At 36.8% G+C, this 17,315-nt stretch overlaps 1 protein-coding gene across 2 annotated transcripts in view; it reads left to right on the top strand.

Annotated features, from left to right (window-relative positions):
• Window positions 1-17,315, top strand: part of MIB1 (mindbomb E3 ubiquitin protein ligase 1) — a 129,819-nt gene that overhangs the window by 31,104 nt on the left and 81,400 nt on the right. For both annotated transcript variants that reach the window (XM_032421440.1, XM_032421441.1), the window contains exons 4-7: window positions 300-404; window positions 4,170-4,236; window positions 5,835-6,039; window positions 16,434-16,617. In XM_032421440.1, the coding sequence (XP_032277331.1) occupies window positions 300-404; window positions 4,170-4,236; window positions 5,835-6,039; window positions 16,434-16,617 (561 nt within the window). The remainder of the gene's footprint in view (window positions 1-299; window positions 405-4,169; window positions 4,237-5,834; window positions 6,040-16,433; window positions 16,618-17,315) is intronic.

Below are 17,315 nucleotides of genomic sequence, written 5' to 3'. Positions count from 1 at the left end.
TTAGGAATCAAAATATAAAATTTTGTATTGTTATGTATTTTCTGGTAATCTATTACTGTAATCACTAAGTCCCCCAATTCAAAATTTCTGTAATGATTTTAGAAATTATCTTATAATTCTGGAAATATGTCTCTAGTTATAATTGCGTTATATGTTAGAAGTGACTTATGTAAATATTTTTTATGGTCCTGTTAAAGAGGATGATAGCTGAAATGATATGTGAGATTTTAAATATAATTAAGAGAACTACCCTCTCCCCTCCCCTTTTAAAACATTGTTTTCTCTGACAATTCTCTTAGGTAACAGAAATCCAGGACTGGAGTGCATCAAGCCCACATAGTGCAGCATATGTTCTCTGGGATAATGGTGCTAAGAACCTTTACAGAGTTGGCTTTGAGGGCATGGTGAGTAGTAAGAATCACAAAGATAAAAATATTGGATAGATGAAAGAAGGGAAATAAAAGTAGCTCTTATTGTATTCCTTTTTTTTTCTTTTGTCATATTTTATCAGAATACAGCCATCTGAATCATGAATTTGCTGTAGGAAGAAAATCTGAAAAGTGAGGATGTAATAAACTTTACATTTTTAGTACATTTGCTTAAGCTATTTAATAGTAAATATGATTTTGTCCTCAGTTAATATTTGGGTAGCTTACTGTATGTTGATTGTGTAGAGCTGATCCCCTTATAAATCTGAGTTAGGGGCTTATTTACTAAAATCTATCAAAAAGTTCTAGAATCATCTGTAAGGCTGCTCCTCAGCATGGGCACAGAGTATAGTATTATAATGAGGTTTTTATAGGATATTCATATTCTAGCTCTGGTAGCTAATAAAAGTATAAATTATAGTAGGTGTTAAAGTTGTTTTTAAGGAGATTTTTTTCCCTTCTATTTTTAAAGAGTAGTGTTGGTAATTGAAAATGTTTGATCCTTGGGGTGGGAGGGATGGGGTGACTGGGTGAGGGACACTGGGGAGGGTATGTGTTCTGGTAAGCACTGTGAATTGTGCAAGACTGTTGAATCTCAGATCTGTATCTCTGAAACAAGTAATGCAATATATGTTAAGAAAGAAAAAAAGAAGAAGAAGAATGTAGCAGGAGGGGAAGAATGAAGGGGGGAAATCGGAGGGGGAGAAGAACCATGAGAGACGATGGACTCTGTAAAACAAACTGAGGGTTCTAGAGGGGAGGGGGGTGGGAGGATGGGTTAGCCTGGAGATGGGTATTGAGGAGGGCACATTCTGCATGGAGCACTGGGTGTTATGCACAAACAATGAATCATGGAACACTATATCTAAAACTAATGATGTAATGTATGGGGATTAACATAACAATAAAAAAATTAAGAAAAAAAAAAAAAGAAAAGAAAATGTTTGATCTTGGGAATGCAAGCTGGTGCAGCCACTCTGGAAAACAGTATGGAGGTTCCTCAAAAAGTTGAAAACAGAGCTACCCTATGACCCAGCAATTGTACTACTGGGTATTTACCCCAAAGATACAAATGTAGTGATCCGAAGGGGCACCTGAACCCCAGTGTTTATAGCAGCAATGTCCACAATAGCCAAACTATGGAAAGAGCCCAGATGTTCATCGACAGATGAATGGATAAAGAAGATGTGACACACACATATATACACACACACACACACACACACATATATATACAATGGAATATTACGCAGCCATCAAAAAATGAAATCTTGCCATTTGCAACGACGTGGATGGAACTAGAGGGTATTATGCTAAGCGAAATAAGTCAATCAGAGAAAGACAATTATCGTATGATCTCACTGATATGCAGAATTTAAGAAACAAGGCAGAGGATCATAGGGGAAGTGAAGGAAAAATAAAACAACGAAACTGGAGAGGGAGACAAACCATAAGAGATTCTTAATCTTAGGAAACAGACGGTTGCTGGAGGGGAGGTGGGTAGGGGGATGAGGTGGCTGGGTGATGGACGTTGGGGAGGGTATGTGTTGTGGTGAGCACTGGGTGTTGTGTAAGACTGATGAATCACAGACCTGTACCCCTGAAACAAGTAATACATTATATGTTAATTTAAAAAAATAAGTAAAATTGGTGGAAAAAAAATGATTGACCTAAAAACACTTAAATTACGTGCTTAGGAAAATAATGGTGGTTTATTCAATGGATTGCCCTATATTTCTGCATTTCATGGGTCACTGTTCAAATGTTGACCTCAGCTATTTAATTTATGGAGTACAACTAAATATTAATGCCAAAATATTAATGCCTTTTACATCTTTTCCATCTTGAATATATTCCTCCTTGAAAGAATTCTTTAAATTTTGTTTTATCCCAACTGTTTTATGCCCCTTGGTAGGAGGAGAGAAAATATCCCACTGTCCCCTTGCTTTTAATTTATTCCATTTATATGGAATAAGTTTATATGGGATAAATTAAAAAGCCAACAATGTGAATCTAAACAAATACTTGATTTGCCAATTTTAATACTAGTATATAGCATTAGTTATCAGTTTTTCATTAGTATTTTTTTTTTTTTTTTTTTTTTTTTTATTTATTTATTTGACAGAGAGAGACACAGCAAGAGAGGGAACACAAGCAGGGGGAGTAGAAGAGGGAGAAGCAGGCTTCCCGCAGAGCGGGGAGCCCTATGTGGGGCTCGATCCCAGGACCCTGGAATCATGACCTGAGCCGAAGGCAGATGCTTAACGACTGAGCCACCCAGGCACCCCTTCATTAGTATTTTTATGCCTCCTCCTGTTTTTAAATTGTGGATTTTTTGGGGATTCTGATTATTAACTTGCTTCAGGTGAAGCCTTAGAAGTTATATGTGCAGAGGTATTTAATGAGTGGTGTACATATATAGATTGATCGTTTTTGATGGCTGAGTAGTACTCCTCTCTATGGTTATGCCATTATTTATTTAATAAGGTTTCTGTTGATGGTATCTGGGTTTGTTTGTTTTTTTTAATTGTTGCAAGCATTGTTTCAGTAAGCATCCTTGTACATGTATCTTTGCACGTTTATGGGTGTATTTTTTTTTTTTTTAAAGATTTTATTTATTTATTTGAGAGAGAGAGACTGAGAGAGAAGAGGGTCAGAGGGAGAGGCAGACTCCCTGCCGAGCAGGGAGCCCGATGCGGGACTTGATCCCGGGACTCCAGCATCATGACCTGAGCCGAAGGCAGTCGCTTAACCAACTGAGCCACCCAGGCACCCTATGGGTGTATTTTTTTAGGATAGATTCCTAGAAGTGGAATTGCTGGGTTAAAGTATCACATTAAAACAATTTGACCCCTGTGTCTCTTTGGCTAGGACTGAGCTAAATGTGATGCTGTAGTGGCAAAGGAGGCTATAAAAAAGAGAGTTGAATTGTGTGTGTTTATGTGTGTGTGTGTGTGTATGTGTGTGTCTGTCTGTAAAGGAGCTCCTTTCCTTAATACAGTAAGTATATACCGATCCCCTATATACTATTAGGCACTTTTAAGTAAATCTAAATTTTTATAGTAACTCCCAAGTTTGCTCTTCTAAGTTCACATTTTCTATACTTTTAATTATATCACAACTGCCTCCCCATTCAGATACTTAATTTGTTTTCTTATAAAAACTAAGTGGAAAGGAACTTGAGTTAACCAAGTTATGAAGTAAGGACTAAAGTTTACATAAATAGGAAAATTAACTGGCTAAGGAACCGGAAGACTGGATTAGGTCCTATCCTTTTCTATTTTCTGGCTGTTTGGTTTTGGATAATTTTCTTTATTAACTTAGTTAATACCTGCCTTGTGTATGTCATAAAATTGATTGAAAAGAACAAATGAATTGTGCTCTTTTTTTTTTTTTTTTTTGTAGAAGTATCTTTAAAATGGAATATGTTATGTACATTTTAAACACTAGGTATTTGTTGTGGTCATGTGTTTTTGAAAATATTTTAATGGTAAAGATCGAGGCATTTTAATTTTGAACTTTCAAGGGAAGCTAAAAGTAAATGAGTATGACCTATCTGAAGATCAGTCTTTTAATTTTTGATGGGTGCTTTTGAAAGCAGTGTTTAGTGTGATTGTTAACTTAGAGCTATTCTTAACTTTTGCTGAGGGTATGTTCTGAATGAACATTTTTGCCTATTTTAGGTACTGAGCTATACTTGAAGTTTTCAAGCGTGATTTTTCTGGTTTCTTTTCTTCTTAGTCTGATCTCAAGTGTGTCCAGGATGCCAAAGGAGGTTCTTTCTACAGAGATCACTGCCCTGTGCTAGGTGAGTCAGCAGACTAGTGAAAATTACTAAATAGTGTGTCAGAGTTCATGGAATCAGAAAATGTTTAAATTGGGTTTTAAAAAAGTTATTTAAGGAGATACTTTTTGGGTTTTATTTTATTATAATTTTTTTGAAAATTATTTTCTCACTGGTCATCCATTTTATTTTATTTTTACTTATTTATTTTTAGATTTTTAAAAAAAATTTATTTGACAGAGAGAGAGACAGCGAGAGAGGGAACACAAGCAGGGGGAGTGGGAGAGGGAGAAGCAGGCTTCCGGCTGAGCAGGGAGCCCAATGCGGGGCTCAATCCCAGGACCCTGGGATCATGCCGAAAGCAGATGCTTAATGAGTGAGCCACCCAGGCACCCCTTATTTTGGTTTTTAAAGTATGTGTTCTTTTTTATTTATTTAGACTCTCAAAAAGTTGTCATGTCTTGAGAATTGATACACCATTTATATGTCATAATATATTTGAAACCTTTGTCTTTTAGTTATAAACATGTTGAAAAATTTTGTTAGACTTTCAGTATCTCTTACATATTGATGATAGATTCTGACAATTTAATGCTTATAAATTCCTTAGAATTTTTGTAAAATTGCCTTCTAAATACAAAAATAGAACATTAAGGTTATATAATAAATATAATTTTTCATGTGTCATTAAAATAAAAAAGGATAAGAAAAAATTATCTTCATATTATAGATTCTTTATTGCTGCCACAGTAAATATTTACCACATTCTTCTAATTAAGGCTTTAGTCTCTGAATGCTTACCTTTTCATATGAACTCTGTGTTCCTCTTTTTAAATAATTTTATTTCCCTTTTGGCCAAAAAGTGCTGTTTTCTTACAGCATACCCTTTTTTTTTTTTTTAAAGGAGAATGTAGAAGAAATACTTATATTTTTGACAAGATCATCCCTTTTTCTTGCTCTCAGAAACTTCCTTGTTTTGTGTCTTGCCTTCATAGGAAAAGTGTAGAATCAACATACATATTTTGGATCCATCATCATGGTGTTTTATGATCATGAATCCTTTGTCCCAGAACTAGCTTTGAAAATAATCTAGGGAATGGGCTTTTAAATATTTAAAAATGTTCCTTAAGAAAAAAATCACAAGGGCCATTTGGTAAAAAATAGTACTAAGTAGTTCAGAGAAGAAAATAATTTCAAGGTTCTCTTTCATATTCTCTAGCTAGTTATTGTGGCTGTAGTTAGTTATTGAGCCTCAATAACTGTGTAATTGTAGTGTAGTTATTGCAGGGTTAGTCAACAAGTCATCCAGGCAGAAAAATGAATATTTTCAAAACCCAGAACTTTGTACTTTGATAAAGGGTTGCATAGTCTAATAGATTCTGCTCTTGTTCAGTTGTTATAAATCATCACATTATTTCAATTTGTGAGTCTTGTGATTGTTTTCTTTCTTATTTTTGATGTTCTCTAGCTCCAGAATCTGGTACTTACAGTATAGTCTCAAAACATTTTAAGATTAAGTTAAGATTAAAATATCTAGAGCTTGTTTTTATTTAAAAATAATGCAGTTGCCTGATGCTGTTGTGGTTTTCCTTTTCCTTTGTCAACTCCCTCTGTAATTACAGGTGAACAAAATGGCAACAGGAATCCTGGTGGATTGCAGATTGGTGACCTGGTAAATATAGATCTTGACCTAGAAATTGTACAGTCTTTGCAGCACGGTCATGGAGGATGGACTGATGGCATGTTTGAAACTTTAACTACAACTGGAACTGTTTGTGGCATTGATGAAGATCATGACATTGTAGTACAGTATCCAAGTGGCAATAGGTTGGTAATATTTCTTAATTTTTAGTAATGGCAAATAAAGTTAGTATATAGAGGAAAGAGCCTTCGAGAAAGCAAATAATGTGCTGTAATCAAATACTCCTTAAAGCTGGCTATTAGTAGATAAAAATCCAGAATATGTTGGTAAAGTGGAATGGAACAAATGAAAAGGAGTGTGTGTGTGGTATGTATGTGAATTTATATGAATATATTTATGACACAATATTCTGTGTACTTTTTTTTTTCCTGCTGGAGCAGAATACATTGTATCAGTATTAGATTAAATATAGCTGAAAAGTTCTTTGTTCACAATGGACTGTATCAGTTTACCCTGAATGAGAAGAATAAAATTGGAACGCTGGCCGGTGTCTCTAGAGAGTCATCTCTTGGTAACATAGCTTTTTCTTGCCACAGACGTGTGCATATACCAATCCTTTTTTTTTTTTCTTTTTCTTTTAAAGATTTTATTTATTAGAGAGAGAGAGATCACAAGTGGGGGAATGTGGGGGCAGAGGGAGAGGGAGAAGCAGGCTCCCGGCCGAGCAGGGAGCCCGATGCGGGGCTCGATCCCAGAACCCTGGGATCATGACCTGAGCCGAAGGCAGACGCTTAACCGACTGAGCCACCCAGGCGCCCCAACATATACCAGTCCTTATTAGTAACATAGAATTGCATACATTTCCTCACTCTGTACCTTTGCACATACAATTTCCTCTATGTGCAATATCTTTTTCTCCTTCTTTGTCTGGATTAACTCCTCTGCATCCTATAAATACTGAGTTTATGTGTTTTAGGAACCTTCTCTCATATTCCACTCTCCCTGGTGTATGCATATGCTATTTTTCTGTTTAGGTCTCCTGTTATATATGAAAATGGTGATTTATTTTACCTCTAGGTTGCAAGTTTCTTGGAGCCTTTTATTTGTTTGCTGTTAAGGACTAAAATATATTCAATTTACTGATACGGTTGTATTTTAAAGAAAAAGCAGCTTTTTCTTTCTATTTTAAAGAAAAAGCTGCTTTTTCTTTCTATTTAAAGAAAAAGCAGTATTTAAAAAAAAAGACGATTGAATAATTGTCAAAGCTTTATTACTGACATATACATAAAGAAACTAAGTCGTTGAGGTTCTTTAGGGGAGGAATTATATATAGATAATGAGAACAATTAACATTAAGTTGTTTACCAGAGTGTAGAATTAGCTCTAACTGTGTTCAGATCTTAAGGATACATGTGATCATACCAAAAGATGGGGAAAAACATTTGCCAAATCCAACTCCCTTTCATGATAAAAACACTAAATAAAGTAGTAACAGAAAGGAACTTCTTCAGCCCGGTAAAGGGCGTCTATGAAAACCCACAGCTAACATCATACCCAGTTGGTGAGAGACTGAATGCTTTTCCCTTAAGAACAGGAGCAAAATAAAAATGTCTGCCCCCACTTTTATTCAACATTGTTCTAGAGGGTCTAGCCAGGACAATTAGGCAAGAAAAAGAAATAAAAGGAGGAAGTAAGAGAAAAGAAGGAGTTAAACCATCTTCATTCACAGGTGACATGATCTTGTATATAGAAAAACCTAAGGAATTCACAAAAAACTATTAGAACTAATAAGTGAGTTCAGCAAAGTTGCAGGATACAAGATCAATGTAGAAAAGTCAATTGTATTTTTGTAGACTAGCAATGAGCAATTTGAAAATGAAATTAAGAAAACAGTTTCATTTATAGTAGCATCACAAAAAAATATACTTAAGAATCGGTTTAGCCCAAGAAGTTCAAGACTTGGGGAGCCTGGGTGGCTCAGTTAGTAGAGCATGTGACTCTTGATCTTTTGGTGCTGAGTTCAAGCCGCATATTGGATATAGAGACTTTTTTTTTTTTTTTTTAAGATTTTATTTATTTGAGAGAGAGAGAGCATGAGCCAGGTGAGAGGCAGAGGGAGAAGCAGACTCCCTGCTGACCAGGGAGCCTGATATGGAGCTCAATCCCGGGACTCTGGGATCATGACCGAGCCTTAAGGCAGATGCTTCACCAACTGAGCCACCCAGGTGCCCCTGTAGAGATTACTTAAAAAAAAAAAAAAAGTGCAAGACTTGTACACTGCAAACTACAAAACATTGTTGAAGGAAATTGAGGAAGACCTAAATAAATGGAAAGACATCTCATGTTTATGGATCAGAAGATCTGATATTGTTCAGATGGTGTTTTAGTATCCTAGGGTTGCCATAACAAATTGCCACAGACTGGGTGGCTTAAACAACAGCACTTTATTCTTTCACAGTTTTGGAAGGCTATAAGTCCAAAGTCAAGGTGTTGGTGAGATTGGTTCCTTGTGGAGGCTCTGAGGGAGAATCTGTTCTATGCTTCTCCTAACTTCTGCTGGTTGTTGGCGATCCTTGGTGTTCCTTGGCTTACAGATGCATCAGTCATTTCTCTGCCTCTGTCTTCACATGACCTTCTCCTCTGTGACTCTGTGTGTCCCGGTGTCTTCACATGACCTCCTTTTTTTTTTTTCTGGGTACAGATTTTATTTTCAAATGCATTCAAATCAGTCTCTGATTGGTCATCCTCAGCCAGTTGTAGAAAATCATTTGAGACTGAGAGCCACATAAACAATCCCCTAACTCCACTATTTTGTTTTGGTCAAGTCAATATTTGTAGCTTAACCATCCATGAGGAAAGAACCCTGAGAAAACATAGAAAGAAGTTAATTGAGCTCATGGAATTCTAAAATCTTTTACATAGAAAATGACCAAAGCTGATTTCATATGACCTTCTTATGAGGACACCACTCATTGGATTTAGGGTCCATCCTAATCCAGCATGACTTCCTTTTAACTTGATTACATCTGCAAAGACCCTGTTTCTAAATATGGTCACATTCAGAGGTATTGGGGATTAGGATTTCAACATATCTTTTTGGAGGACATAATTCAGCATATAACATGGCAGTTTTCCCCAAACTAATCAAATTTAATGCAATCCATATCAAAACCCTAGTGCCTTTTTTACAGAAATTGGCAACCTAATTCTATAGTTCATGTGGAAATTCATGTGACCCAGAATAGCCAAAACAGTTTTAAAAAGAAAAAAAAAAAATTGGAGGACTCACACTTCCTAATTTCAGAATTTACGATAAAGCTACAGTATCAAGACAGTATATTACTGACATAAGATGGGCATGTATATTGATGGGACAGGGTTGAGAGTTTGAGAATAAGCCTTTGCATTTAAGGTCATTTGGTTTTTGACAAGGGTCCAACACAGTTCAGTGGGGAAAGAACAGTCTTTTTAATAAATGATGCTGACAATACATACAGGCATACCTTGCAGATATTGTAGGTTCGGTTCCAGACCACTGTAATAAGGCAAGTCAGATGAAGTTTTGGTTTCCCAGTGTGTATAAAAGTTATGTTTACACAATACTGTAGTCTATTAAATGTGCAATTATACTTTAAATACTTTATTGCTAAAACATGCTAACTATAATCTGAGCTTTCTGCGAGTTGTAATCTTTTGTTGCCCACATTAGTGTTGATGGCTGCTGGCTGATCAGGGTGGTGGTTGCTGAAGCTTGGGGTGGCTGTGGCAATTTCTCCCCCCCCCTTTTTTTTTTTAAAGATTATTTATTTATTTATTTATTTATTTATTTTTTTGTCAGAGAGAGAACACACAAGCAGGGGGAGCAGCAGGCAGAGGGAGAAGCAGGCTCCCCGCCAAGCAAGGAGCCTGATATGGTGCAGGACTCGATCACAGGACCCTGGTATCATGACCTGAGCCAAAGGCAGATGCTTAACTGACTGAGCCACCCAGGCGTCCCTTTGGTGATTTCTTAAGACAGAAATTAGAATGCACCTTTGCTGCATTGATTGACTCTTCCTTTCATGAATGGTTTCTCTGTGGCATGCAATGCTATTTGATAACATTTTACCCACAGTAGAACTTCTTTCACAATTGGAATTAGTCTTTTCAAAATCTGCCTCTGCTCTAGCAACCAAATTTATGTAATTTCTAAATCCTTTGTTGTCATTTCAACAATCTCCATAGCATCTTCACCAGGAGTAGATTCCTTCTCAAGAAGCCACTTTCCTTGCTCATCTATAAGAAACAACTCCTCATCCATTCAAGTTTGATCATGAGTTTGCAGCATTGCAGTTACATCTTTAGGCTCCATTCTAATGCTGGTTCTCTTGCTGTTTCCAGCACATCTGCAATGACTTCCTCCACTGAAATCCTTAGCCCCTCAAAGTCATCCGTGAGGGTTCGAATCAACTTCCTCCACACTCCTGATACTATTGCTATTTTGACCTCTTCCCATGAATCATGAATGTTCTTAATGCCATCTAGAATGGCAAATCCTTTCCCAAAGGTTTTCAGTTTGCTGAATTCCATTGGAAGAATCACTATCTATGGTAGATACAGCCTTACAAAAATGTATTTTTACCTTATTTATTTATTTATTTACATGTTTTTTAAAGATTTTATTTATTTATCTGACAGAGAGCACAAGCAGGGGGAGAGGCAGAGGGAGAAGCAGGCTCCCCGCTGAGCAGAGAGCCTGATGTGGGGCTCAGTCCGAGGACCCTGGGACCCCGACCTTAGCCAAAGGCAGTCACTTAACCAACTGAGCCACCCAGTCACCCCTATTTATTTATTTTTAAAGATTTATTTATTTTAGAGAGGGAGAGAGTGTAGGGTGAGGGGACACAGGGGCAGAGGGAGAGAGGGAATCCAAATAGACTCCCTGTGGCGGGGTGCCTGACTCGGGGCTCGATCTCACCACCCTGAATTCATGACCTGAGCTGAAATCAAGAGTCGGACACTTAACCAACTGAGCCACCCAGATGCTCCCAAAAATGTATTTTTAAATTAAAAGATTTGAAAGTCAAAATTATTCCTTGATCCATGGGCTGCGGAATGGATGTTGTATTAGGCACGAAAACAGCGGTTGTCTCATTGTACATCTCCATCAGAGCTCTTGGGTGACCATATGCACTGTCAATGCAATAATATTTCTAAAGGAATTTTTTTTTTCTGAGCAGGTTTCATCAGTGGGCTTAAAATACTCAATCAGCCATGTTGTGAACAGATATGCAGTCATCCAGGCTTTGTTGTTCCTTTTATAGTGCATAGGCAGAGTAGATTTAGCAGAGCCCTAGGATTTTCAGAATGGTCAATGACATTGGCTTCAACTTAAAGTCACCAGCTGCAGTAGCCCTTAACAAGACAGTCAGCCTGTCCTTAAAAGCTTTGAAGCTGGGCATTGACTGCTCGTCTCTAGCTGTGAAAAGTCTGGATAGCATCTTCTTCCAATAGAAGGCTGTTTGTCTATATTAAAACACTGTTGTTTCGTGTAGCCACCTTCATTAATGATCTTAACCAAGATCTTCTGGATCACTGGCTGCAGCTTCTACGGAGTACCTGCAGCTTCACCTTGCACTTTGATGTCATGGAGACGGCTTCTTTCCTTAAACCTCATGAACTAACCTCTGCTAGCTCCAGACTTTTTTTCTGTAACTTCCTCATCTCAGCCTTTACAGAATTGAAGAGAATCAGGGCTTTGCTCAGGATTAGGCTTCAGCTTAAGGGAATGTTATGGCTGGTTTATTTTCTATCCAGATCACTCAAACTTTCTCCATCTCAGGAATAAGACTGTTTCACTTTCTTATCATTCATGTTTTCACTGGAGTAACACTTTTAATTTCCTTCAAGACCTTTTCCTTTGCATTCACAATTTGGCTAACTGGTAAAAGGGGCCTAGTTTTCAGCCTATATAAGCTTTTGACATGCCTTCCTCACTAAGGTGAATTATTTCTAGCTTTTGATTTAAAGTGAGAGATGTGTGACTCTTCCTTTCACCTGAACACTTAGAGGCCATTGTAGGGTAATTAATTGGCCTAATTTCAATATTGTTGCGTCTCAGGGAATAGGGAGGCTGGAGGAGAGGGAGAAAGATGGTAAAGATGGCAAACTTCTGGTCTTTGCAGCAGTCCAAACATACACATTTATAGATCAAGTTCTCTGTCTTACATGGGTGTGGCTCCCCAAGTCGATTGCAGTAATAATATCAAAGATCACTGATCACAACAAAAAACAAACAAAAACAAAGATCACTGATCACAGATCATCATAACAAATATAATGTGTGAAAACTGTGAGAATTACCAAAATGTGATAGAGAGATAGGAAGTGAGCAAATGCTGTTGGAAAAATGGCATCAATAGCATTGCTCACCACGTGGTTGCCACAAACCTTCAATTTGTAAAAACGCTATATCTATGCAGCGCAATAAAATGTATATTCATACGAACGTCTAATCATTATGTTGTACACCTTAAACTAATCTAATGTTATATGTCAGTTATACCTCTAATGAATAAATAAATAAAGCTGCAATGAAAAGAAAATGGTGCTGAGTCAGCTAGTTATCAACATGCAAAGAATAAAATTGGACCCCAGCTATACACCATATAGAAATATGAAGTAAAAGGGATGCCTGGGTGGCTCAGTCGGTTGAGCGTCTGCCTTTGGCTCAGGTCATGATCCCAGGGTCCTGGGATTGAGTCCCGCATCGGGCTCCCTGCTCCGCGGGGAGCCTGCTTCTCCCTCTGCCTCTGCCTCTCTCTCTCTCTGTCTCTCATGAATAAATAAATAAAATCTTTAAAAAAAAAAAAAAGAAATATGAAGTAAAAAATGGACCACAGACCTAAATGTAAGAGCTAAAACTATAAAACTCTTAGAACAAAACATAAGTATAAATCTGTGTAACTTTGGATTAGACAGTGGTTTCTTACATGTGACCCCCCAAAGCAGGAGATCCAAAGAAAAAGTGAATAAATTGGACATCATCAAATTTAAAAATTTTGTGTTTTGAAGGAAACTAACAAGTGAAAAGACAATGATGGAGTAGGAGAAAATATTTGCAAATCATATGTCTGATTTGGGACTTGTATCTAGAATATATAAAGAATTCTTATAATTCAACAATAAAAGACAACTAACCCATTTAAAAAATGGACAAAATATTTGAATAGACATTTTTCCAAAGAAAATACAGAGATGACCAATAAGTGCATTCTGCTAGTTTGCTAAGGCTGCTATAATAAAATACTACAGATTGAGTGGCTTAAACAACAGAAATTAATTTTCTTACCATTCTGGAGGCTAGAAGTTCAAGTTCAAAGTTCCGTCAGGGTTGGTTTCTGTTGAGACTACTTCCTGCCTTGTAGTTGGTTGCCTTCTCACTATGTCCTCACATGGCCTTTTTTCTGTGCATGCTGAGAGAAAGAGAGACATCTCCCACATCTCTTCCTCTTCTTATGAAGACATCAATCCTGGTGGATAAGTGCCCCACCTTTAGGACTTCATTTAATCTTAACATTTCCTTAAAGGCCCTAACTCCAAATACAGTCACAGTATGAGTTAGGAGTTAACACCCATGAAAATATGCCTCATGTTATTAGTTACTAGGGAAATGTAATTTAAAATCACAGTGAGATACCACTTCACATACTAGAATGGCTAAAATAAAAGAGTATATAATTAAAGTATTGGTGAGGGTGTGGAGAAATTAGAACCAAATCCTCATACATTGATAGTAGGAATGTGAAGTGGTCTTGATGCTTTGGAAAACAGTTTGGTAGGTCCTCAAAATGTTAAATATAGAGTTAGCATATGACCCAGTGGGTCCACTCTTAGGTTTATACTCAAGAGAATTGAAAACATGTGTCCGCACAAAAACCTATGCTTGAATGTTTGTAGAAGCATTATTCATAACAGCCGAAATGTGGAAACAACCCACATGTCCATCAACTGATGAATGGATAAACAAAATATGATGTGTCCATATAATGGAATATTATTCAGCCATAAAAAGGAATGGCATACTGATATATGCTGCAGCATAGATAAATCTTGAAATATTATGCTCAGTGAGGGACACCTGGGTGGCTCAGTCAGTAAAGCGTCTGCCTTTGGCTCGGGTCATGATCCCAGTGGGATCGAGACCCACATCAGGCTCCCTGCGCACTGGGGAGCCTGCTTCTCCCTCTGCCTCTTGCTCCCCCCTGCTTGTTCTCTATCTCTCTCTTTAGCAAATAAATAAACTCTTAAAAAAAAAAAGAAAAGAAATACTATGCTCAGTGAAAGAAGCCAGTCACAAAAGGTCATGTATTATGTGATTTATGTAAAATATCCAGAATAGGTAAATATGTAGAAACAAAGTATATTACTAGTTGTTAAGGGCTGGGCTGTGAGGGGTAAATGTGGATCGACAACTAATCGTTTTGGAGTATCTTTTTGTGGTGATGAAAATAAAATTTGATAGTACTTGGATGTATAAGGCTGTGTATATACTAAAACCACCGAGTTCAACACTTTAAATGAGTGAATTGTATGGTATATGAATTATATCTCAAAGCTGTTAATAAAAAGAGAAGGAAATAATCTTAAATTTACACAACTTAAGTTCAGATTAGCATGTAAACATTTAGGTTTACTTTTTACTGACATTTTGTGTTACCTTGTTTGGAAATGTTAAGATAAATTGGGATTATTACTTGCCAAATTCTTTCTTGGTCAAAATTCTTTCTCGGGCAGTAGTGTCAACAGTAACATGACATTTGAATTCTATAAAATAATCTTTTTTGTGCTCTTTTTTCAACAAAAATGTAATAAGTACTTGTCCTATATTAGCCCTGTGATTAGTGCTAGGATTACAAAGACAATTAAGATATGGTCCTCTGCTTTGAAGGGGTGTCGCTTTTAGTTTGGATAGACAAAACCAGAAATAACTGCATTAAAATGGTGTAAGTAATTATGGTAGATGAGTATTCAGGGTATTCTGAAGGTGCAAAAGAAGAGTGGTAATTTCAACAAGGCAAATTCAGAGGAAGCTTCAGAGAGATAATTACCTATGGAGTGAGTTTAAAAGACGGACTGCGTTTTCATCGAGAGGGCAGCACTGGACGCAGAGGTAACACCTTGAGGGAGTGCTGCCGTGCCCCAGCGCTGTCATAGGTCTCATCAGTTTTGGAGTATTAGGAGCAAGGTTAAAAAGCACTGTGATTGTAAGGCTGGAAGGAAATGTTTGCATATCTGATTTTTATTCTTAACTAGTCAGAGGCACTTCTTTCTCTTTGTGGTTGCTTTAGAAAGAAAAGTTTGCTTACATGGTTATAAGAACTTAGTAACAAGTTTTTATATGTTATGACCTCTCAGAGTCTTTTATATGGTGATGACCATTTGAATTAAGGGGAGGAGGGGAAAGTATGTTATATTGTAAAAGCTTGTTTGGGGAACCTTTTTTTCTACGGAGTGACATATAGGACTGGGAGAAATGTTGTGTTATATATTGTGGTACATCTATTTGATAGAATATTAAGTAGTCAATAAAATGGTAGTTATGAAGATGGTAGCAACATAGAAAAATGCTTGTGTGTAGCAAAGAAGAAATCAGAATCCAGATTTGTTTTGAGGCAATGATTATAATCATGTGAAATACCCATGTGTGACAAGTTAAAACTAGATACTATTTTTATCTGAGATTATTAATGGTATGGAGAAATGGTGCACTGTCTAGGGCAATTTGGCTCTATCAGAATTGTAAACAAATACATACTGTGATTAGGTAGCTTTTTAAGAATCACTAATGAAATTACTGACCTCATGTGCACTAAGATGTTCATGCAGAGATGTTCTTTATAATATTGTTTGTCATAGTGAAAATTTGAAAATACTTTAAATGACAGTAGGAGAATGGCTAACTGCATTAGTGTATAACCTTGCAATGGACTACTGTAGCCATTGAATTGAAATAAGTAGCTCTATGCCTGTCACACTGAAAAAGAGATCTATGTGTATATATATATAAAATCTCCTGTTTATGAAAAAGGAAACAACTCTCTGTCTACCTTATAAATATTAACGCACTAATAGAAGATCTCAAGGATGCACAATGGGGTATTTTTGTCCCAATTTCATTAGATTTTGTTGTTAACTGAAGTATAGTTGACACCACAATGAATATTAACAGTGTGGTTAGTAGTGGGATAGGAAATAGTGATCCAGGTGTGTTTGTGTGAAATAGAAATTTCACTTTATATGTTTCTGAAATGTTTTAATATTGAACAATGAGTGTATTTTATAATAATTTTTAAAACATGCAAGAGAAAACTAGGCAGAAGTATATCATATTAGTGTGGTGATTACAGATAAGTCTTTTCTTAAATTCCCATAATACAATTATAAAAAGAAATACGTATCATTCAGGATATCATTGCAAAGTATTGCTTTACTCTGTTGATGTGTTACAAGACTTTTTCTCCTTCAGTGTTTAACTAAGAATGTTGTATTAAAATTAAGTAAACTTACCTAACATTTTGAGTTTTGGCTTGATTTTTAGGTGGACCTTCAATCCTGCTGTTCTCACTAAAGCAAACATTGTCCGAAGTGGGGATGCTGCTCAGGGTGCAGAAGGAGGTACCTCACAGTTTCAAGTGGGTGATCTTGTACAAGTTTGTTATGATCTGGAAAGAATCAAACTTCTACAGAGAGGACATGGAGAATGGGCTGAAGCTATGCTCCCAGTAAGTATATCTAAAATAGTTTCAGACCAGGAATAATAAAATAGTTTTAGACTAGGAATTATATTATGCTCATGTAGTTTTAAAAAATACTTTAATTTTGGAAACTAAATTAGAATAATCCTTTGAGAATTGTACTCTTCATTGGCAGCTAGGCATACTTCATGCCTTTTATTTTCTAATTTATTCCAGTGAAATTAGCCCAGGAAGGTCCAAATATGGCTACAGGTAATACTTTTTGAAAGAGTTGTTAGTAGAGAATGTCATGAAGGTGGAAGGCAACAGAGACTTTCCTGATACTTAACCCCAGAGTGAGAGAGATGTGCTCATCTAGTTACTAGCCATGCTGGACCATTGCTGCTTTTCTCACTTGGGGGCCTGCCTCTCTAAAACTTAAGAGTGTGAAAGAACAGCTCTGAATGTGTGCCTTCTGAGGTGGCTTTGCTCCCAAAGAGTTACGGTTTAGTTTTTAATTTGTTCATTTAATACATTTTTCACCAAATGTTCAGCAACAACAGAAAAGTTTGTTTGTTCTGCCCTCTTTGCATTCATCCTCTTTCTCCATCTATACATCGCTCTTTCCTTCTGTCCCTTCCTTCTGTACTACCCGTTCTGTCCTCCCTTCCCCCCCATACTGTCCTGCTGCCCCCTGTGCTTTCTTGCCCTATATTCCATTTCCTTCCTCTCCTCTTCCTTGCTAT

This window comes from Phoca vitulina, unplaced genomic scaffold, assembly GCF_004348235.1.
Source record: "Phoca vitulina isolate PV1807 unplaced genomic scaffold, GSC_HSeal_1.0 scaffold24, whole genome shotgun sequence".
Taxonomy (NCBI): domain Eukaryota; kingdom Metazoa; phylum Chordata; class Mammalia; order Carnivora; family Phocidae; genus Phoca; species Phoca vitulina.
Note: the sequence above shows the minus strand (reverse complement) of the source record. Positions and strands in the feature narration are given on the sequence as shown.